The sequence below is a fragment of the Bos javanicus genome, chromosome 18 (genome assembly GCF_032452875.1).
Source record: "Bos javanicus breed banteng chromosome 18, ARS-OSU_banteng_1.0, whole genome shotgun sequence".
In the NCBI taxonomy this organism is placed as follows: domain Eukaryota; kingdom Metazoa; phylum Chordata; class Mammalia; order Artiodactyla; family Bovidae; genus Bos; species Bos javanicus.
The window spans coordinates 65,351,301-65,375,076 of NC_083885.1; the positions used below are offsets into that span (position 1 = coordinate 65,351,301).

Here is a 23,776-nt window from a genome sequence, read left to right on the forward strand (position 1 = left end):
AAAAAACTACATTAACAGCTTTCAGTGACTTGCATTTCACAACCTTTTCTGGAATCATCTCCACTCCCCACGCAGATGCAATCTTTGCAGTGACAGTAGGAATGATAATTGTTTTGACCCAAGGACGAAAGAGCAGATAAAACCAAGGAGGGTCTTGGAATGCAGGAATGGAAAAACCAGACCTGTATCGTCCACCCTCCCCCATGTTGTAACTGTTAACAGAACAGTATAACCTGTCTCCCCTCCTACCCCATAAAGAGAAGGTATTTGCCCTACTCTTCCCCCACATATACACGCCTCACCCAATCAGCAAATGACCTGCAAGACCCCTATCCCACTCCTTGTACCCTGGACATAAAAGTGGACTAAGAACCCCTGTTCAACGTCAGTTTTCCCTTGAGCTGGCCTGCTGTTGTAACAGTCTCACATTCTAATAAACTTTATTTCCCGCTCATTCTGTCTCCTGTTTGGAAATTCTTTTCCAACCCGCACCCAGACCATGACAGTAATCACTTCTCATCAAAGAGATCAGATTCTGATGACCCCAATTTTTTTTCTTTTTGGTTGTTCTTTCCACACTTTTATTTATTTAAGTTTGAATAGATTTAAATCCTTGAGGTGTATAGTATCACACAGATTCTATGTCCACTGGTGTTAGCAAGAAGGTTGCTTAGGAATTTGGAACAAATCATACCACTGTCTCTGTGAACACGAGATATTTTCCCCCAGATTATTCTGGTTTTGTTGTTTTCCATCAGGTGTTGCGTTGTTGTTCTTTGCTCTGTACACATGAGCACATCTTTTGCCTAGATATTTAGAATTCATTTCAAGCACACATTTTTAAGAAGAGCTGTGTGCTCCCTCTGGTTCCGGAGACTGGGCTTATTTATATTCAGCAAAAACGGCCTTGGATCACAGCCTTCCAGATATATGTGTCCTTTCAGAAGTCTTTTTCCCAGCAGAACTCCACAGCTTCAAGACTGTTTAAAGAGAAAGGCTGATATCCCAAACCTTTATCTCAGGGTTCCGGAATCTTCTTTGCACTTATGGCCCTCACCTTGAGAGTTTACCTGGAGGTCCTGGTAAGCTGCGCTTCTAGGTCAGGCATAAAGCCGGAAGAACTACATTACCCAGAGCATTCTGCCCCGCTCGCCTTCGGCGTTAAGCCAATCAGAACTCAGGAGAAGTGCACTTCCTATGTGAGCATCGCGTTGGGGCGGGACTTCCGGCATTTTCCAGGTGGCGGTCGTTTTGTAGGCTCTTGGGTGCTATCGCCCAGTCTCAGGTTCCGGAGCGGCGAGTGCAGATCGAGACAGTCCGAGGGCAGACTCCTGCCACCCGACGCCCAGGAGAGGAACCGCTCTTCCCGCGTCCCCCCGCCTCTCCTGCCCCCGCTCCGCCCACAGAGTCCGATGGCGGCGGCGGCGCTGAGAGGCCCGCCTCAGGTAAACGCTGGTACTCAGGGCCCGCACCGCCCTCATCCCACCAGCCACTAAAGCCCCGAGTGTTCACGTGCCGGCAGCTCAGGCGCCGGGGGCCAGAACGGTGAGGTGGCTGTGGGGGGGATCTTGTGACTGACTGATGGCTCCTGGGAGAGGGTGACAGGTGGAGGGACCCCACCTGTTAGTGGGAAGTTTGGAGTTAAAATACTTTCATTTCTGGAAGCTGAAAGTCCCTGCATGCCAGACCCAGAGCTTAGGGATCATCTGTCTGCCCACCTGCCTGTTGCTGTGGGTGGACAAAGTAATCAAAGGGGCCATGAGAAGAATGTGCACATCAGAGCCACCAGGCCTGGTATCTCCTCTGAGATGGGAAATAGGGAGGTGGGTGAGCAGGGTTTGATTGGTGGGTGGATGAACTTGGGGTCCTGTGAAAGAAGCTGATCATGGAACGAATTGTCCCCATCATGGCAGGCCTGTGTGACCTTTGAAGATGTGGCCATTTACTTCTCCCAGGATGAGTGGAGGCTCCTTAATGAGACACAGAGGTTCCTGTATTGTGATGTGATGCTGGAGAACTTTGCACTTACAACGTCCCTGGGTAAGGCCTTCATATTCCTCCCAGTGTCGTCAACTGACCTCTGTCTTTTCCCATCTTTCCCTCTCTCCAGGAGACAGCTCTGTCCATTCCACAGCTGGACCATGGTCTCTGCTTCCTTCCCCCCTTCCTGGCATATGTGCTGTGGGTGTCAGTGCTGAGCTGTGTGCAGCCCCAACATCTGCTACCCTGAGGCATGCAGGGAAGTGTCTGGGAGTCAGTCTGGCAGTCAGCCTAATAGAGCTCACATTTCCTGCCTTCTCCTTGACTGGATGACTGTCCATATCTATGACACCCTGTGACCCAGATTCTTCTCTTTTCCTCTTTTTTTTTTTTTTTAAATTAAGATATAACTGACATAGGGCATATTAGTTTCAGGTATATGACATAAAGATTTGATGTTTGTGTATACTGCAGAATGCTCTCAACAGCAAGTCTGGTTAACATCCATCACCATACAGATTTGCATTTTTTTTTTCCCCCTTATGATGAGAACTTTTAATTTTAAGACTTCCTTGTGACTGTCTATATCAGGAATTCTAGACCTTGTCATGGTCGCTATCTATATGGAGGTTTTTCTTGAAAGACCCTGTTTTGAGATTTTGTTGCAATATTCTTTCCTCTCCTGTGGTCTTTTGTTTCTTGAGTTGCTCTGGACCAGTGCTGACATTTCCTGTCTTTCCCTAAGGACTTGTTTCATTCAGGTCTCGTGTAGTTATGGAAATGGGGAATGTTGGGGGAGCCCTGATTGCTTTACAGTGTGAACAGGGCAAGATAATCTCAAAGAAGGCCTGGCCCTAGTGAGTGTCAAAGGAGGTGAGGGCATGAAAATGAGATTGTGTTTAAATCATACTAGGAACCTACTGTGTGTCCACCAGAGTTTTGTTGCGAGTCACACTGGACACAGATCATCTCAACACTTGCTTCTGCATCTTGACACTTTCTTGATTTGTCATTTCAGTTTCTGACTGGCCCTGCCTTTCTGATCTGCATGCATCACTTTTGTCTCCACTGCACCCTCTGTAGTTCTCCCACAGCGACTTACACTTAACAGACATATTTCAGAGATATTGTGGATTCGTTTCCAGATCACTGCAATAAAGTGAATCACACATTATTTTTTGTTTCCCAGTGCATATAGAAGTTATACCATCCCTTAGTATATTGTGTGCAATAAAATAATGTCTAAAAAACAATACACCTACCTTAATTAAAAAGTACTTTTTTGCCAAAAAATCCTAACCATTGTTTGAGCCTTCAGTGACTCATAGTTGTCACATCAAAGATCATTGATTCACAGAGCACCATAACAACTAAAATAATATTGAAATAGTTTGAAAGACTGTGAGAATTACCAGAATGTGACACAGAGACACGAAGTGAGCAAATGCTATAGGGAAATTGGCACCCATAGACTTGCTGAACTTAGCATTGCTACAGATCTCCAATTGGTAAAAAAAATGTATCTACAAAAGGCAATAGAGCAAAGTGCAGTGATAATGAGGTATGTCTGTAAAATGAGGTGTGTGCATATTCTTAAATAGTCCTTGAACCCAGTTGCTCAGTTCCAGTTGTATTTCCATGGGCCTGGACACTGCCATCCTTCTTCATAGAATGGACATGTTCTCAGCTGACAATATCTTGCTGAAGGTTGTTGGCAGAGGAGTGATTCATTGATCCTGCCTCTCCTCCTCATGTGGCATTCATATTTATGCCCTTTGTTCTGGAAAGTCTCCCTTCTGTGATCTTTAGAGGCATGTCCCTGCAGAACAGCCCTCCCTTCAAATCAGTACCTCATCCTGAAAACACTTACATGACTTCATTCTCTGGCTTGAATGTATGTGTGTGACATGCCTTTTTGTGGGACTTCCATTTCCCACTGAAGCTCGCATGCACATTATTAGTGTTACTCTGCTTTCAGGTTGTTGGTGTGAAATGGAGGAGGATGAGGTGATACCTTCTGAGCAGAGCCTTTCTGTAGGAGAGTCATAGGTCAGGACTTCTCAGTCCATCCACCCGGAAGATTAATCTCTGTGAGAAATGTATCCCAGTCTTGAAAGATACTTTGCAGCTGACTGAGTTTCAGGCAGCATATCCTGGGTAGACACCATACTTTGGTGGGTGGTCCAAAGGCTTCTGGTTGAACCCAAACCTTCCCCAGTACCAAGAGCATGGCAGTGGAGAGAAAGTCTTTAAAATGGACATGAACAGGGCCTCGATTGTGACGAGCTGCATATTCTATGTGTTAGGGAAGCCTGTCCCTAGTGAGGAGAGTGGAAAGGACTTCCTAGCTACCTTGGGCCTTCCTCAGCACGAGGCCACTCTCAATGGTGAGAAGCCACCCAGCAGCATTGAGTGTGAGGAGGCCTTGAACAATGGAGAAAGTCATCTGAAGTGGACTGAATACAAGAAAGTTTTTGGCAACACTCATACACTTCACCACCAGAGAGTTTGCACTGGAGAGGGTCTTGATGAGTGTGACAAATGCAGATACAGATTTGTTCAGCACCGTCAAATTCACATTGGAGAGAGGCCTAATGAGTGTAGTGAATGTGGAAAAATCTTTAGCCGTAAAACCCACCTCATTTGACACTGGAGAGTTCACACTGGAGCAAAGCCTTATGAGTACAGTGACTGTGGGAGATCATTTGGCCAGAAATCTGATCTCATTCAACACCAAAGAGTTCACACTGGAGAAAGGCCTTATGAGTGCAGTGAATGTGGGACTATCCAGAAATCCATCCTCATTAAACACCAGAGAGTTCACACTAATGAAAGGCCTTATAAATGCAGTGAATGTGGGAAGATGTTTAACCAAAGTTTTGTCCTCCTTCGACACAAAAGAGCTCACACTGGAGCAAGGCCTTATGAGTGTGGTGAATGTGGGAAATCATTTATCTGTAAAACCCATCTCATTTGACACTGGAGAGTTCACACTGGTTAGACCTTATGAATGACTTGAATGTGGAAAATCTATTAGTGAGAAATCTCTCCTTGTTCAACACCAAAGAGTTCACACTGGAGAAAAGCCTTATGAGTGCAGTGGGTGTGGGAAATTCTTTAGTCAGAAATCTGTCCTCATTCAACACCAAAGGGTTCACATTGGAGAAAAGCCTTATGAATGCAGTGAATGTGGAAAATCCTTTAGCCGCAAAACCCATCTCATTCGACACCAAACAGTGCACACTGAAGCAAGGCCTTATAAGTGCAGTGAATGTAAGAAATCTTTTACTCAGTACTCTAGTCTCCTTCGACACAGGAGAGCTCATGTGCAGTGAATGTAGAAAATCCTTTAGCTGCAAATCTAATGTCAGTCAACACCAAAGAATTCACACTGGGGAAAGGCCTTGTATACACATTGAATGTATGCTTTCTCCTTCCTTAGTATAGATGTGGTGGAGGTAAGTGTCTGAGGAACCATCCACCTAAGTTAAATCTCGTCTTGGGCTGTCCACAGACTGGAGATTGATTCACTGGAAATTTCACGGTTGTGTGGGAAGCACGTGTGACCTGCCAGGTTCACTGCCAGTTTCTTGGCCAGAAACCATCTCACCTGTAGCATCTGGCGTGTCCTGATGGTTGGCATCAGTCACCACCCTGGTGTGTTCAGAGCAACTGGCCTCTGTACTCTCCCATGTGTTGGAGGAGGTGATGACTCTCGTCAGCCCTTAAGGAGTCTTCTTTCCCTTTCTTCTGACAAGTCAGGGCCTGGCCCTGAGCGTGTGTTGGCTCCGACTGCCGTCTGGGTCCTGGCAGAGAACTAGCTTTTCTAGGACACAGTTGACCTCGTGTAGTGCTTGTGATGGGGCTTTCCGGCTTTCCAGTCACTGACCCAGAAACTGCCTATTGCATGTTACTCTGATCTGTATGATAATAAAGGCCTTATTGTTTCAGCACCTTAGTCTTGGAAATGCTCTTCACTGTGTGGAATAGTTTGAAAGCACAATAGGACTGTCAACCTGACGGATAAATTACTTTTGTAGTGGAGATCCAAACTCCAGGTGCCTGAGATGGCTGAATATGGCATTCTTGTTTTGTAGTAGTTTGCATTGCTGCCAAGGCCTCCTAGGAAAGACTGCCTTGTATTATAATTTTCTGCCTGGATGCCAGAGGTCTGTGGATTCTATTACTGGAGACAACATGAATTTGTTTTTCCTTACTTAAAGGGGATAATGCACAATGTCGAGCTCTGCTGAGGGGAATCTTAATCCCAGTTCTCCTACAAAGGAGCCATGTACCCTGATACCAAGAATTCTGTAGGCTAGTGTCCATGGTTGGAAGACTGCAGGGGCAGGGGAGACCACAGTTGGTATGGAAACATCGGTTACTAGAGAGGGGAGGAGACTGCAGCAAGCTGTGTGGAAGAAGGTACCTCTTCTAAAGATACAGCCACACATGTTCCAGTGAGTGACTACAGGATGAGTATGTCCAGAAATCTCAGGACCTTAGGTATGTTTATGTTGTGAAGTCATTGGCAGACAAAATAAGGGGTTGGGGGGATTCTGCTAGGCTTTCTGAGCTGTTCACCTCAAGGCCATTGCTATACAGGCAGCAGAAGCAGTGTGGAGACGTACTGTGTCCAGAATGTGGTTTTGTGATCCAGTCAGCAGTCCTCTTGACTCAGTAGGAGATGGCCTTCATTGTTTGCCAGTATTTCCTGCCACTGAGAAGAGATGGCACCTCAAGTCTTGAGAATCGAGATAGTGGAGTCATTTTCTGAAGAATCGGGCATTTAGATTTTTATTTGGATTTTTATTATGGAAGCAGTTTTTAAACCTCTGTGAAGGTATGGAATAACTCGTACGTATTCAGAGTGTACAGTTTGAGAAGTTTTACCTGTATGCACTTGTGAAACCATTATTATGGTAATGAGTATGCCTGTCACCTGCATGTCTTCCTTATGCTGTTTTAGAGTCTCCTGACTCGCCCTGGCTGGACAGACAGCCACTTATGTACATTCCTTTACAATAGATTGCATTTTTAGAATTTTATGATTGATCATGAAATGTTTACATCTTTTTCTGATTTCATCGATCCTATATAGTTACTTTGTGATTGATTAATCATTCATTAAACGTTCATTTAATGAATTGTTCATTAAATATAAATTAATTGTTCATTAATTCATTAAATGTTCCTTATAGGAACATTCTTATTTTTCAGTACTTTTCTCTTCCATGTATAATTGACTGTTCATTCATCTATTTTATTGATATTTGAGTTATTTCTAGTGTTTTCTTGTTGTACAGTCACTCAGTCACGTCCAAATCTTTGCGACCCCATGGACTGCAATGCCAGGCTTCCCTGCCCTTCACCATCTCCTGGAGCTTGCTCAAACTTACGTCCATAGAGTCAGTGATGGCATCTGACCATCTCATCCTCTGTCGTCCCCTTCTCCTCCTGCCTTCTATCTTTCCCAGCATCAGGGTCTTTTCCAATGAGTAGGCTTTTCACATCAGGTGGCCAAAATATTGGCACTTCAGCTTCAGGAACAGTCTTTGCAATGCATAGTCAGGGTTGATTTCCTTTAGGATTGACTGCTTTGATTTTGCAGTCCCAGGGACTCTGAAGAGACTTCTCCAACACCACAGTTCAAAAGCATCCATTCTTCAGCTCTCAGCCTTCTTTGTGATCCAACTCACATCCATACCTGACTCCTGGAAAAACCACAGCTCTGACTATAAGGGCCTTTGTTGGCAAAGTGATGCCTCTGCTTTTTAACATGCTGTCTGGGTTTGTCAGAGCTTTTCTTCCAGGGAGCAAGCGTCTTTTCATTTCATGGCGGCAGTCCCTGCCTGCAGTGATTTTGGAGCCCAAGAAAGTAAAGTCTTTCACTGTTTCCATTGTTTCCCCATCTGCTTGCCATGAAGGAATGGGACTGGATACCATGATCTTAGTTTTTTGAATGTTGAGTTTTAAGCCAGCTTTTTCACTCTCCTCTTTCACTTTCATCAAGAGGCTCTTCAGTTCCTCTTTAGTCCAAGGCGCCTGCTCATGTGCCCGCAGCCCAAGAAGTGGGGTCCAGGACGTGAGGTGGTTGTGTGTGGACTAACGGACTGCAAGGCGTGGGATGGACTGATGGGCTGTGTCTGATGGACTGTGATGGCTAGTGGGAAAGGGACCCACAGGCGAAGAGGCTTGGAGGTTGGACTGTGGTGGGAGAATTCGAAAAAACTGGGATCTGTCTTGTACCTGCCTAGAGCAGAAAGTGTGAGGTGGAGTCTCGCCTAGACTGTCAAGCTGAGAGTTTTGTGGGCTCAGACAGTAAAGAATCCGCCTGCAATGTGGGAGACCTGGGTTCAATTCCTGGGTGGGAAAGATTCATCAGATAAGGGAATGGCAACCCACTCTAGTATTCTTGCCTGGAGAATTCCATGGAGGGGGAGCCTGGCAGGCTACAGTCTGTGGGGTCACAAAGAGTTGTACAGGACTGAGCAGTTAACAATTTCACTTTCACTTCTGAGAACCCATTGAGCCATGGAGAGTTGTGAAGAGAAGAAAGACACAGTCTGATTTAGGATTTTGAAAGTTTTCCAAGAGCTACTCAGAGAACAGACTGAAATGGGAGTGATGCCGGCAGTGAGGTGCAGGGAGGCTGAGTCCTTGTCCAGCAAAGCTGCAAAGAGGCAGCTCTGCTGACTGAAGCACACAGTTTAGTCTTTTAACCCGAGGTTATCTGGTCTCCAGGGTTGGTGAGAGGTATAGGGGAGGTTTGAATCCCTTGGAATGCACCTCTATGGCTTGCTTCTACTCACAGATCCCCATGGCTGAAGAATCACTTAATGGAACCTACACAGAGAAGTGGAGGGTATCCCAGGCCCTCGCTGGTTTGGATCTCATTCATAGAACCTGAGATTGTGGTGTCCTAGGACTCTTTGTCTGCCATTTTCCAAGCCCTTGGGTCTGGGGACCTGGGAGAGATCATCTAGACTCATTCTGAGTTCAGGCCAAAGGGTTTTCTGGAGGAATTGCTCTTTCTGCCACCAATGGGAAAAGGTGTACAAGACTATCTCGGGAACACCTACCAGCACGTGCAAGTGCTTGGTTGGGTGGCCACAGCTGTGAACAGGGCACAGATCTTTCTTTTAGGAACAGAGAGCAGGGGGAGAGGAGTCAGTCTTGTAATGTGGTTGCCTGTGAAGTCGGGCATCTGCTGTGGAAGTAACACAGATTTGGAACAGAGGAGGGAGATAACCTTACTTCCAGGCTTGATCGGGTTACAGAGTGGAGAACAGACTTTGGGGGGAGGAAGGCTGACCAGGGAGGAGGCTACTGCAGAAGTCTTGATGCATGGTCGTGGGCCAGAGTAGTGGCTGTGGAGGTGGAATAAGTGGTTGGATTCTGGATTCATTATTTGAGATAGGCTGCCCAGATTTTCTGATTTTGAGGGTGAGAGAGAGAAAGCTAAGAGTCAGGGTTGATGGTAAAGCTTTGGTCTTGCGACTGAAAGCCTGGAAGCTTCACTAACTTTGAGATGAGATGTTCAGTAGTAAGAGTGATTTTCCTTGGAGATATCAGGAGTTTTTGTTTTTGGCTGGGTTTCCATTCTGAGTTTTTTTTTTTTTTTTCAGAGAACAAATGAGTGGTGGCCTCAGGTAGGCAGCTGGACAGAAAAGTCTGGGAATCTGGGGTGCAGTTCAGCATGTGTGTGTGAACTCAATTGCTTCTGACTCTTTGCAACCCCATGAACCGTAGCCCTCCAGGCTCCTCTGTCCATGGAATTTTCCAGGCAGGTGTACTGGGGCAGTTGCTATTTTCTACTCCAGGGTCTCTTCAACAAAGGACTGAGCCTGTGTCTCGTTCTTGGCAGGTGGATTCTTTACCACTGAACCACCTGGTAAGCCTGGTAGAGAGTTCAGTTCAGTTCAGTCACTCAGTCGTGTCCAAGTCTTTGCGACCCCATGAATCGCAGCACGCCAGGCCTCCCTGTCCATCACCAACTCCCGGAGTTCACTCAAACTCATGTCCATCGAGTCGGTGATGCCATCCAGCCATCTCATCCTCTGTTGTCCCCTTTTCCTCCTGCCCTCAATCCCTCCCAGCATCAGAGTCGTTTCCAATGAGTCAACTCTTCACATGAGGTGGCCAAAGTACTGGAGTTTCAGCTTTAGCATCATTCCTTCCAAAGAAATCCCAGGGCTGAGCTCCTTCAGAATGGACTGGTTGGATCTCCTTGAGGTCCAAGGGACTCTCAAGAGTCTTCTCCAACACCGCAGTTCAAAAGCATCAATTCTTTGGCACTGAGCCTTCTTCACAGTCCGACTCTCACATCCATACATGACTACTGGAAAAACCATAGGCTTGACTAGACGGACCTTTGTTGGCAAAGTAATGTCTCTGCTTTCGAATATGCTATCTAGGTAGAGAGTGATAGGTATCTAAAATTCACATATGATTCAGTATGACTAATGTTAAAGCAAGAATTAGGGACAGGTAAGAGGTTTTCAAATGGTGTTGGGATCCATGAGAGGTCATGGGTAGAACTGGATACTGTTTGGTTTTGCCCTATTCTCTGGGGTGAGTCCAGGGAGATGACTGTGGTGTGGGACAAGGAGTTGGCAGTGGCTGCAGGGATGCAGCTGTGGGGGTCTGGAGATGTGAGAGAGGTACATGTGGAGGTAGGAAGCATGAATTGATGGCTCCTGGGCCCTAGGATATATAAGGGTTGGGTGTTGTGAGGCATGATATGGAAGATCCCACGGGAATTGCCTGGCAGGAAGGGATGTTTAGTTGCTCAGTCACGTCTGACTCTTTGCAACCCCATGGTCTGTAGCCTGCCAGGCTCCTCTGTCCATGGGATTTTCCAGGCAAGAATATTGGAGAGGGTTACCATTTCCCTCTCTAGGCAGTGTTCCTGACCCAGGGATCAAACCTGGGTCTCCTGCATTGTAGGGGGATTCTTTGCCAGCTGAGCCACCAGGGAAGCCCTGGCAGGAAGGGATTGAGTCCTGCAATTCTGTGTCTGAGCATCTCTGATGGCATCTCTTTGCCTTCCTGTGTGTAGTTGTTGAGGGCGGGGCACAGTGATGAGTGGAACCATGAGTGGAGGGCAGTACCGGTGGCTTCAGGTTCTGGTGTCTCATCTGAGGTGGAGAGCCCAAGAGAAACCTGGGTGTGCAGTAGATGTGTGTGGGATGGATTGTGGATCCTCAGGAGAGAGGACCGGCAGTTTCATCTGTCCCCATCGTGACAGGGCAATGTGACTCTGGAGGACGTGACTGTGTATTTTCCTGGGAGGAATGGAGCCTCCTTAATGAGGCTCAGAGGCGCCAGTACCGTGGCGTGATGCTGCAGGTCTTTGCACTTATATCCTCACTGGGTAAGGCCTGCACAATCACCCTCTGTGACCTGGGCTAGACTTTGCCTTTCTGCTTTTCCTTAGGGGCTGCTCTGCCCTTCCTGCATGCAAACCATGGGGATTACTCTTTTTCCCTAGTTCCTTGGGTAGATACTATTGGTGCCAGGGCTGAGTTGTTTGCTCTACCCTTTTCTCTCCTTGGAGCGTCAATACCTGCTGTCCTGAAGCCTAGTAGGAAGCTGAATGGATCCCATCTTGTTTGTCCTTTCCGTGGTTGGATCACTTTGCAGACCCATGATTGCTTGGTTTGGCTCCCTTCTTCTCACAGTTCTTTCATACTTGCCTGTGCTGAGAATTGCCATCACTGAGGTGGGCACTACTTAGGTGCACTGCTAAGTCGCTTCAGTCATGCCCGACTCTGTGCGACCCCATAGACGGCAGCCCACGAGGCTCCCCCGTCCCTGAGGTTCTCCAGGCAAGAACACTGGAGTGGGTTGCCATTGGCTTCTCCGATGCAGGAAACTGAAAAGTGAAAGCAAAGTCGCTGAGTCTTGTCCAACTCTTAGCGACCCCATGGACTGCGGCCCACCAAGCTCCTCCATCCATGGGATTTTCCAGGCAAGAGGACTGGAGTGGGGTGTCATTGCCTTCTCCGACTTAGGTGCACAATGAGCTATTTTCCTGATACCCTCGTCTGAGGTTCTTTAGTAACATTTAGCTTTCTTTTCTGTGATCGGTCATGTGATAAGTTTCTCTGGACGGGTACTGGCCACTTATCTGTCTTGCCTTTCCCTCAGGACTTTAGTTTTCTAGGTTCCATGTAGTTGCTCAGCATGGGTTGCAGGGGAGACCTGGATGTCTCACAGAATGGATATCAGTCCTACCATGGCAAGATGGAATACAGAGGCCTGGGCTGGGCGGGGTGAGAACATGACATCAGAGTTCACATCTTACCAGGAACCTGTTTAGACTAGTGTTTTGGAACCATTGCTGGGTACCACACCTCGTTTACATCTTTTCCCTCATTCTTTATACTTGGCCAACTTGTCATTTTAACTCTGACTTTTAGTTCCTGGCTTCACCCAACTTTTCTGCCTCCATCTGTTACCCCTTCCTCTTTACTGCTGGCTTTGTAGATAGACAGACATCTATCTTCTCTGAGGATGCTGTAGTGACTGATATTCTATGAGGATCTGTCTGGTGGCAAAGGTGAGATGACTTCTGCCATAAAACCTGGCAGTGACTTAATTATGGCAAGGGTCCTGAGCAGGTAAAATATAAAACACAGCTCCTGAAGATTCTTCACATACCTGGAACCCATGGCAGATGTATCCTCATAGAGGCTCTCTAGTGCTATCACACTGAGCAGAGAACACATTCCTTGAAGGTCAAAGGCCATTACCTCATGTAGATTTTGTCATGCAGAAAGCTTTTTTTTCCCCACATAAGCAGAATTCCCAAAACTTAAGGTCTGAATTGAGATTTTGGTGTTCAGTCAGAGCATATTGTTAACTGAAGGCTTTCTCATGTTGGCTGTACTCTTGAGGCCTTCATCTAATGTGAAGTTTACGGTGCTGAATGAGGTTGTAGTTTTGGCTAAATGATTTTCCACATTCAACTGCATTGATAAGGTTTTTCTATAGTGTGAATTCTCCAATGTAGAGTGAATCTAAATCTTTTTCTAAAGGATTTCCCACATTCCATGCACTCATAAGGCCTTGCTCCTGTGTGAACTCTTTGGTGTTGAATGAGGCTGGAGCTTTGGTTAAAAGATTTCTCACATTCGGAGAAGTGGAAGAAAGTCACATAATTTTTTGGTCTCCCAACTAAAATAAAAGTTATGTTTATACTGTAGCCTATTGTGTGCAATAGCACTATAATAATTAAAAAAAAAAAGGACTGCTTTATTTAAAGTATTGGCATACTTTTTATTTAAAAGATACTTTATTTTTTATAAAAATGCTAACCATCATCTGAGCCTTCAGTGATAAGTCTCTCTTATCCCTAACACAGCTGAAACTCACAAAAACCACTTAAGGCTTCCATCTGTGTTTTTGAAAAAAGGAAATATGAATGGAGTGTGACTGGACTCAGTGACATTTGGCTGGATCATTGAAAAAGCAAGAGAGTTCCAGAAAAACATCTATTTCTGCTTTATTGACTATGCCAAAGCCTTTTGACTGTGTGGATCACAATAAACTGTGGAAAATTCTGAAAGAGATGGGAATACCAGACCACCTGACCTGCCTCTTGAGAAACCTGAATGCAGGTCAGGAAGCAACAGTTAGAACTGGACATGAAACAACAGACCGGTTCCAGGTTGGGAAAGGAGTATGTCAAGGCTGTATATTGTCACCCTGCTTATTTAACTTATAAGCAGAGTACATCGTGAGAAACGCTGGGCGGGAAGAAGTACACGCTGGAATCAAGATTGCTGGGAGAAATATCAATAACCTCAGATATGCAGATGACACCACCCTTATGGCAGAAAGTGAAGAGGAACTAAAAAGCCTCTTGATGAAAGTGAAAGAGGAGGGTGAAAAAGTTGGCTTAAAGCTCAACATTCAGAAAACGAAGATCATGGCATCTGGTCCCATCACTTCATGGGAAATAGATGGGGAAACAATGGAAACAGTGTCAGACTTTATTTTTGGGAGCTCCAAAATCACTGCAGATGGTGATTATGGCCATGAAATTCAAAGACGCTTACTCCTTGGAAGGAAAGTTATGACCAACCTAGATTGCATATTGAAAAGCAGAGACATTACTTTGTCAACAAAGGTCCATCTAGTCAAGGCTATGGTTTTTCCAGTGGTCATGTATGGATGTGAGAGTTGGACTGTGAAGAGAGCTGAGCGCCGAAGAATGGATGCTTTTGAACTGTGGTGTTGGAGAAGACTCTTGAGAGTCCCTTGGACTGCAAGGAGATCCAACCAGTCCATCCTAAAGGAGATCAGTCCTGGGTGTTCATTGGCAGGACTGATGCTAAAGCTGAAACTCCAATAATTTGGCCACCTCATGCGATGAGATGACTGATTGGAAAAGACCCTGATGCTGGGAGGGATTGGGGGCAGGAGGAGATGGGGAAGACAGAGGATGAGATGGTTGGATGGCATCACTAACTCGATGGACATGAGTTTGAGTGAACTCGGGGAGTTGGTGGTGATGGACAGGGAGGCCTGGCCTGCTGTGATTCATGGGGTCGCAAAGAGTCGGACATGACTGAGGGACTGAACTGAACTGAATTTAGAGCTTTGGGGAAAATCTGAGAAGACATTTCTAAACGTTTCTTCCATCCCTACAGATGGTAGGTATCCCTACATGGTAGCTGTGTGCGGGCTTCTAAAGAGTGAAGCCCCTCCCCATCCTCGGAGCCAAGGCCGCAAGGGCGTCTTCGAATTGCTGCAACGGTTGTCTCAGCGGAAACTACATTAACCAGATGCCTCTGCGCCACAGAGCGGCACTGCTAAACGGTGTTTCTGTACGTGCGAGGTCGTCTGGGAGGGACTTCCGGCGTCTTTCTCGCGGCGGACATCTTATCGGTCCTAGGTCGACCTGTCTGAGTAGAGCCTCGGCATCTGTGGTCCAGTTTAGAGGTGACAGAAAGCGAGAAGGCGCGGGAGGAGACACTGTTCTCGCTGCAAAGAGGCTCGGCGGTGGCAACTCTCGCGAGGCTTCCGCCACCACGCCGACCGACAGCGGTGCGCGGTCCGACGTGAGATCCCTCCGGACTCTGTGGTCCTGACTGACGGCGGCGGCAGCAGTGGACCCGTGTAGGTGGGTGCTGCGTTCCCCGGATCTTGGCGCGTGGCGACCCCCACCTCAGAATCGTGGGACCCTGAATGAGTGGTGTTTATCGAGGTCTTTGTGATCTAGGGTCCGGGGCGTTTGTGGGTGGAGCCACCATTTCTGACGGCTTTTGTGTTGGGGCGTGGAAGAGTGTTACCCGCCCAGGGACTAGCAGGAGCAACGCCTCGGGACTGCGACTGAGCCGGGAGCCTTCGGGGAACGTGGGTGTTCACATCCTCGGGGAGCAGAGGGGGTGAGTGGTAGCCGTTCCTGGAGTGGAGGTGAGGCGAGTACAAGTACAACGTCCTCAGCCCTGCAGGGATATGATCTGACCAGAAGTTTTTAAAAGGATGCCAAAGCTTAGGGGAAGACAAACTAGGGTGGGATGGAGGTGACGAGGATGGAGGCAGGCACACCGGTAAGGAGACTGTAAATTCCAGGAATGTGTGGAGGCTGTTCCAGAACAGTGGCAGGAAGGGTTGGGAGTGGATAAGTCGTTACATTCTGGAGAGATTTTAAAGATAGAACTAAGATTTTTCTGCTGCGTCAAATATGACTAAGTGAAAAAAGAGTGTGAAAGACTACCCAAGTTTTGTTTTGTTTTTCTCCTGAATATCTGAAAGAATCAAAGTGGGTAGATTGGAACAGGGAGTACCATTCTTGGGGGCAGATAAGAACATGGCAGGGACATGGACATGATAAATCCATAGTGTCTCACAGTGGAGGCGTCACAGGGGCATCTGGTAGTGCTGGTCCAGAGTTATGCAGAGCAAGCTAGGCTGGAGACCTCTGAGGAATGAGGCCTCAGGTCAAAGCCTGGCGATGAGATTTAGCGGGAGAATGTTAAGGATGTTACTTTATGTGGTCCCTGAGGCGAGACATTAGAGTACAGGGAAGAAGAGGGGGGCATCCCTGAGGTTTCCTCCAGAAAGGAGAAGTCTTGGAACGGGTTCTGGCTGGTGTAAGCAGAAGGAGAGGGCCATAGGGTGTTAGGACCTGACCTGAGTTGGAGAGCAAGGTGTGAGGTGCTATAAATTTGCCACCCTGTGGACTCAGCATGCCCCTCCGTGGCACAGAGGAGAAGTCAGCCAGGCTAGTGGATCAGCCTCACCCTATCTCAGGGCACTGGTACATCAGTTCCCCAGCTCCTCAGGTGAGAAGAGGTGAAGAGCCAACAGCATGCTCACCGATACATACCTGGCAGATTGGCTTGGTGAGAGGACCTAGTGTATACTTGGCAAGTATACGTAAGTAGACAGTTATAAATTAAAGGTTTTAAAAACTCAGAACCTATTACTTCATTTGCACTGAAAATATGCAAACTGTTAAGCATATGCAGTAAAAGTTAATTCCAAGGTTGATGTCTACTAAATTGGTGTGTACTAACATCTGAGGGAGAAGGCAATGGCACCCCACTCCAGTTCTGTTGCCTGGAAAATCCCATGGATGGAGGAGCCTGGTAGGCTGCAGTCCATGGGATCACTAAGAGTCGGAGACGACTGAGCGACTTCACTTTCACTTTCCGATTTCATGCATTGGAGAAGGAAATGGCAACCCACTCCAGTGTTCTTGCCTGGAGAATCCCATGGTCGGAGAAGCCTGGTAGGCTGCGGTCCATGGGGTTGCACAGAGTCGGACATGACTGAAGCGGCTTAGCAGCAGCAGCAACAACACATCTGATACAAACAGCCCTATTAGGTGGATATCGTCATTATCCCTGCTTTATACATGAGAATACAGAGAGCTTGGGTTATGGTCACATAGCTGGTAGGAGGCAGCACTAAGGTCTGAGTATCTAAAGTTAGACAACTTGAAATCATTCTCACCAAAGGGCAGAGCAGGGATGAGGCAAACAGTTAAGTCTGTGAGACCCCAGTGGAGTAACCTAGCATTCCCAGATCCTTCTTCCTACCAGGCTGCTGTAGTGACAGAAGTGATTATTATCGCTGCATAAATGAGTGCAAAGTGTGCCAGTCCTGTCAGCCTAGCCCACCCCTCCATGGTCTTGGTGACCTATATGGCAAATAGTGGGGTCTTGGGAAGTCTAACCTACCCTTCTGCCTGCCATTGGGTTTGCAGACCCTTGTGGCCCCAGAGGTCTTGTGCTCTGAAAACTGGTCTGGAATTATGTCAAAGGGTTTCCATTTCCAGCAAGCAATGCGGTGAAGTGTGGAACAGTGTCCCAGGCATGGGAACCAGCCTGTGCAGATACATCACTTAAGACTGAACAGGTTGTGTTCAGGGAACTTAAGGTCTCCATTATGTTTGGTGATCAGAAAACAGGGGACAGGATTCAGCTCTGGACTGGGAACCTTTGGAGCTGGGCTTCTATTTTGAAAGTGGTGGGAGCTATGAAAAGTTTGGAGCAGAGAAGAGAGTGATCCGATTTTGTCCTTAACAGGATATCTCTGGCTGTACAGTGAAGAAAAGACTATGGGGGTATAGGAAAGGGGACTGTTGATGATGGCTGGGCCAGAGTGGTGACTACAGAGATGAGAGACAAGTGCTTGGATTCTGGTGGGTTTTGTTTTGTTTTTTAAAAGTAGAACCAACCAGATTTTCTGATGTGGAAGGTGTGAGAAAGAAGGGGAAGAGTCACAGATGACTCCACAATTTTTTTTGCCTGAGAAGATGTAAGGGGGAAAAAAAGCCTCAATTGAATTTGTGAAGTTGCTGGTGAGAGTAACTTTCAGAGGTAGTATCAGGGGTTAGGTTTTGATCATGTTGAATCTGCGATGTTCCAAAGACATCTGAATTGAGGTATCAAGTGGACAGCTGGACCCATGGGTATGGAGTTCAGAGGTGGGATTCAAGTTGGAGACATTCACAACATGACAGCCAGTAACTGACTAGGGTAGAGTCGTGTATCAGGTTTAGAGAGAGAACCTTTATGTCATGAGGGTCTGGAAAGGAGGTGGGGACAGTGGAGTGGAAGGAAGAGTTACCTTCAAGGCAAGAAAAGGGAGACTAGTGTCCATGGTGAGTAAGGAAAATGGGATGTGGCCGTTGAGGAAGTTTTCTAGGGAGAAAGTGGACATGAGATGAATGCTGGGGTAAAGCAGTAAAGGAGATGAGGTGAAAGTGAGACCAAAGTCAGTGCTTCTTCCCCTGTCCCTGTGCTTCTCAGGTTTTTGTGACCTTTGTGGGCACTGGCAAGTTTCAGTCAAGCTGATGGGTTAGTTCAGGGCTAAATTGGGTCAGCTGACAGAGCTTGGGTGTCCTTGGGTGGAAGGCCAGCGGGTGTGGGCTTTGAAGGAGGACTTAGTGTAAGTGTGAACCCTGTGATTGATGAGGGTATAGTATCCCAAACATGCTGTAGCAAGGTGGGAAAGGGTTGGCTTTATCTGATAATCTGCACGTGGCTCTGGACTGTTGAAGGTGAATTTAGGAAGGAAGAATTTAAAGCTGTGTTTGGATATACCTATGGCAGTCGGGGCCAGAGGTGATCCTGGATGCAGTGACCAAGCATTCTCTGGATGCTGTGTGCAGGTTTACACAAGGGAGGTACTTGTGTTGTAAGCCTTCTTAGGTAACATGGAAGTGTGGTCTAAAGAGTGACATGCCCTTTGAGGTGCAATCTGAAGTCACGGCCTGGGGGCTTTGGTACTGAGGGCTCTAGAAGGAATGCGAAGCTCAGATTTGTGTATGAGGGGCATCATCCCTGGATTCCATGGGAACTAGTGAAGGGTTGGTCCCTTCTTGCCAGGCCCAGACTATACAGTGCCTGTCCGCTTACTTGCTCTAGGCTGGACAGGATGGTTGATGGGAAATGAGAGAGGAGGTGTCAGTTACCCAGGGCCTGCTGTCTTGCTTTGAGTTGGGGAGCCTGGGAGGAAAGTGAATGGCAGGTAGGCCAGGAACCCTGGGAGAGGCTGCCCTTTTACTCAGTTGTCCACTTCATGCAGGAGCACTTGACCTTGAGGATCTGTGTATTTTTCCTGGGAGCAATGGGGCTTCTTGATAAGGCTCTGAGACACTCACATCATGGTGCAGTGCCTTCTGTGCTTTGCTCTCACGGTTTTCCTGGGTAAGGCCTTGCATCTCCCAGTTTTACATGTTCTCCCCTTCCCCTTTTCCCCCTAGAGGTTGTGATTTCCTTCCTGTAACTGGACCAGGGGCGCTCCCTCACATAGATCGTCTGGGTGCCAGGGCTCGACTGTGTGTGCTGCCTTCTCCATTCCCTGTGCTAACCTGCGCCCTCTGGCACCGAGACTGTGGACTTCTAACCACTTGACCACCAGGGAATTCCCTATTTCTTCCCAGCTTCTGTTGCCCAAAATTGCCGGGAAGGTTGAGAATCCCGTGGTCAACCTAGTGGATACTACCCCACCCGGCCTCTCCCTGGGCGGTGGCTCTGTTTTCATTTAGGGCACCTCTGTGCTTCCCTGGTGGCCCAGCTAGTAAAGAACCCACCTGCGATACGGGAGTCCTAGGTTCGATCCCTGGGTGGGGAAGATCCCTTGAGAAGGGAACAGCTATCCATTTCACTACTCCGGCTTAGAGAATTCCACGGATTGTATAGTCCATGGGGTTGCAAAGAGTTGGACGCGACTGAGCGACTTTCACGTTCACGTGCTCCAGATTATGTTCACTTCCTTTAATTGTCATTCCTTTGGGCACACCTCTGTCGTGAAATATAGTCAGTCACTGCTTGTGGGGCCCACTGGGTTGTTGCTTTAAGACATTCATTTTGTAATATTTAGTTTTCTTTTTCTCACCCATGGGTGGACTCCCCTGGCCAGTGCTTTCCTTCTCACTTGCCTTGTCTTTCCTCTGTGACTAGTGTGTTCTAAATCCTCTGTAGAACTGAGAGGTTGTGACTCAGCTCTGAGAGGTAATAACTCAAGTCACAACAGAAGGAGCTTGGACAGGTCCTGGTGGGTGGGAGCCTGGAAGGAGTGTAACTTCAAGGATGGGTTCACATAGCACTAGAAACCTGTCCTGTGCCCACTACTGTTTGGTGCCCAGGCTACAGGCCATACCTTATTTCTCTTTTCCTCCCCATTCTGGACACTTTACTTGTCACTTCTATTCTGATCTGTGGCCCAGGGCTGCCCACCCCACTCACCAGTGTTCTCTACTGCTTCCTCTGTGGTACTTTCTCTTTTGGACAGTGTTCATGTGTCTTGAGACATAAGCATATCCTTAGAATAGTTTTTGAATACCAATTACTTATTTTAGGTCAGATTTTCTGGGCCTAGACACATATTTCTGGACAGTGGTCCCCTCTCAGTCGTGCCAAGGCCCTTCTGAAAGTCATTTGCTTGTTGTGAGTTGGAGATCTTGCCTGCCTCGTCTCCCTGAGCCACACCCCATCCCTACGTCTTTGCTGTTGTGAAGCCTTCCCTATCCTGTGACCCATAGAGAGTCCATTACTGCACAGCAGCTTTCTTTAACCTGACCCTAAATCTATTGTCTTGGCAACAACTCTATGGACTCAGTCATGGCTGTGCTGGGGACACATTTGTGATGAGGGTGTCCACTCCCACTGAAGTCAACATGCTGTTCAGTGACAATTTTCTGCTTTCAGGTTGTTGGCACGGAGTGGACAAGGAAGAGGCAGCTTCTGAGCAGAGTGTTTCTGTAGCAGTGTCACACATTCATACTTCCAAGGCAGATTCATTGACTCAGATGGCTCATCCTTGTAACTTATGTGGCCCAATCTTGAAAGATGTTTTGCACCTGGACGAACACAAAGAAACACGCCATGGACTGAAACCTTACACATGTGGGGCGTGTGGGAGGCAATTCTGGTTCAGTGCGAACTTTGACCAGCCTCAGAAGCTGTACGATGTAGAGAAACTCCTAAGAGGTGACAAAGGCAAGACATCATTTGTTACTAACTATAGAGCTTGTGAAGAACCTCTGCTGTCAGAGAAGCCCTTTGCATATAAGGAGGAGCAGAAGAAATTCCAGGCCAGTTTGGGTAGTCACCAGCAAAAGGCTACCCCCAGCAAGAGGAAGACACGGAGTCCTAAGAGTGGGCTGGCTTTGCACATTGGACAGATGCATTACAAGTGCATTGAATGTGGGAAAGCTTTCAGCCGCAAGGACACGCTCATTCAGCACCAGAGAATCCACACTGGAGAAAAGCCTTACGAGTGCAGTGAATGTGGGAAAGCTTTCAGCCGCAAAGCCACACTTGTCCAGCACCAGAGAATCCATACAGGAGAAAAGCCTTACGAGTGCAGTGAATGTGGAAAAGCCTTTAGCCGCAAAGACAACCTTACTCAGCACAAGAGAGTTCACACCGGAGAGATGCCTTATAAGTGTGGTGAGTGTGGCAAATACTTTAGCCATCACTCCAACCTAATTGTACACCAGAGAGTTCACAATGGAGCAAGGCCTTACAAGTGCAATGATTGTGGGAAAGTCTTCAGACACAAATCCACACTTGTTCAGCATGAGAGTATCCATACTGGAGAAAATCCTTATGTTTGCAGTGACTGTGGAAAATCCTTTGGCCACAAATACACCCTCATTAAACACCAGAGAATTCATACTGAGGCAAGGCCTTTCGAGTGCATTGAATGTGGGAAATTCTTTAGTCGAAGCTCTGACTTTATTGCACACCAGAGAGTTCACACAGGTGAAAGGCCTTTTGTGTGCAGCAAATGCGGGAAAGATTTCATCAGAACCTCCCACCTTGTTCGGCACCAAAAAGTTCACACTGGAGAGAGGCCATATGAATGCAATGAGTGTGGGAAATCATATAGCTTAAGCTCCCACCTCATTAGGCACCAGAAGGTTCATGCTGCAGGAAGGCTTTAGGAGTGCTTTTAACACAGCAGGACTCACGGGAAGAGCTCTGTGACTTCCTGTAGAGAGGGAGACGTCAAATCATGTGTTGAACCGTGTATGTCTAGACAGTGCCAGTTGAGAGAGAGTTTATGAACGCCATGTACAGGGGAAGCTTTCAGAAGCTATGTTGCACTTTCAGACCTGCTCGGGTCCCTTGCTGAGTTTTTTAGGATCGATGCCTGTGGCTGAAAACATCTCAACTCTACCAGCTTAGTTACTCTAATATCCTCAGGGGAGGCAGAACTTTGTAGTCTCTCTCTAGTCCCTGGAGGGAATTGTAGGAAACCTGAGTTCCAGAATTCCCTGGTGGTCCAATGGTTAGAACTCTATGCTCCTTCTGAGGGCCTGGGTTCAATCACTTGTTGAGGAAATAAAATCCCACAAGCCGTGTGGCCATAAATAAGTAAATGGAAACCTGAGTTAAATGGGGGTCCTTGTTTGCTCCCCTCTGACTGGCAAAGGTGTGGGCATGACCCATCTTGAGCCAAGAGGATCTGAGCTGTGTTCTGGTAACAGAGAAGGTTTACTTTCTTCATGGACATTGTTGGTTTCACTCTCATGTGATTCTTGTAACATTTTTCCAGCTCCAAGTCACCCAACCTGGATAATTATTTGCCTCATGTTGCTCTGGTTTGTGTGATAATAAATACCTTATTATTTAAACCACCTTTAACCATGGAGGTTCTTTTTATTGGAGTGGTTTGGAAACTATTAGGCTCTGCCAAACTGAGGAGGTAAACAGTGTTTGTAGGGGCTTTCAACTTTGGGTGCCTCAAGTGGAACAGCAGGTTGGCAAAGAACACTTCGCATTGCTGACAAAAGCTTAACAGGTGAAAATTCAGGGCTTTGTGGGCCTGATTTTGTCTGGATTTCAGAGTATTAGAAGGTCCAGACGTTAACTTGAGGAGGCTGCTGTTGGAACAGTCTGCAGTGTATTTTGGAGTAGAATGGCTTGAGTGCTTTGCTTCCACCGTCTCACCTAATGGCTCCACACCCTCTGCCTACACCCAACTCTCCTGCAGAATCAAGGGTTCTGACCCCTCTGCCCTGGTGGCCAAGATTACTTCTCACACCCACTACTCTGCCTCGGGCCGCAGCTGGCATCTCCCTGCTTCTGCAGGCCCCTATGCCCAAGTCTCCAGTGCCTCAAATCCTGGCCCTGCTGCAAAGTCACTCCATCATCCTGTGTCATAGAGGAAACACTGAAATAAGTGTAGCTATATTAAGTCTAGAGTGAGAGAAGGTAGTCCAGTTGAACCTAGAATTCGTGGACATCCTCAGGTGGTGATATATGGGGGTGTTTGTGAGAGACAGGTGTGTGTAGTACCAATGTATACCTAATTCAGGGTGAATTCTAGGGAAGACATTTTCTTTTCTGGGCATTTTGAATGATTCCCCAGGAACAAGAGGCCCATACTTGGGCAAATGCTGAAGTTTTCTCATCAGAAAAAAAGCTCTGACGTGACAGTTTGTGACAGTTTCATTCTCTAGCTTTCCTTTTTTTTGCACCTGGCAAAGACCCTTGTTTATTTGTTTCCTGTTTTCTGGCCAGTTTTCTTTATCTTTGTTTCCAACTGTTCAGTGAGTCTTAGGAAAATCAGAAGTAGCTCCTGGGACACTTGGCTTTCCAGAAGGGAAACAGGAGTAGAGCACTGTGATTTGTCCATCTAGAGACACAGCTCAGGGTACATGAGGCCAGTGTGACTAGGATTCAGGTGGCATAGTAAGGAGAGGAGGGAGCTAGAGATGAGGGGTACAGAGAAAGGGGAGGAGCAAAGAACTGAGGAAAGACGACGCTGATTCCCTGGTGGCCAGTGGTTAGGATTCCAGGCTTTCACTGCGGTCCCTGGT

At 47.2% G+C, this 23,776-nt stretch overlaps 2 protein-coding genes across 2 annotated transcripts in view; one reads left to right on the forward strand and one right to left on the reverse strand.

Annotated features, from left to right (window-relative positions):
- LOC133229775 (uncharacterized) overlaps window positions 1–23,776 on the reverse strand; it is a 425,664-nt gene that overhangs the window by 72,908 nt on the left and 328,980 nt on the right. The gene's annotated exons all lie outside the window — the stretch shown is intronic.
- LOC133231175 (zinc finger protein 530-like) lies at window positions 920–22,598 on the forward strand. Its single transcript, XM_061389470.1, is given in 6 exon segments — window positions 920–1,445; window positions 1,914–2,040; window positions 3,959–4,046; window positions 4,048–4,977; window positions 4,979–5,272; window positions 21,169–22,598. Coding segments are annotated over 6 exon segments (2,565 nt in total). The 5' UTR covers window positions 920–1,046; the 3' UTR covers window positions 21,896–22,598.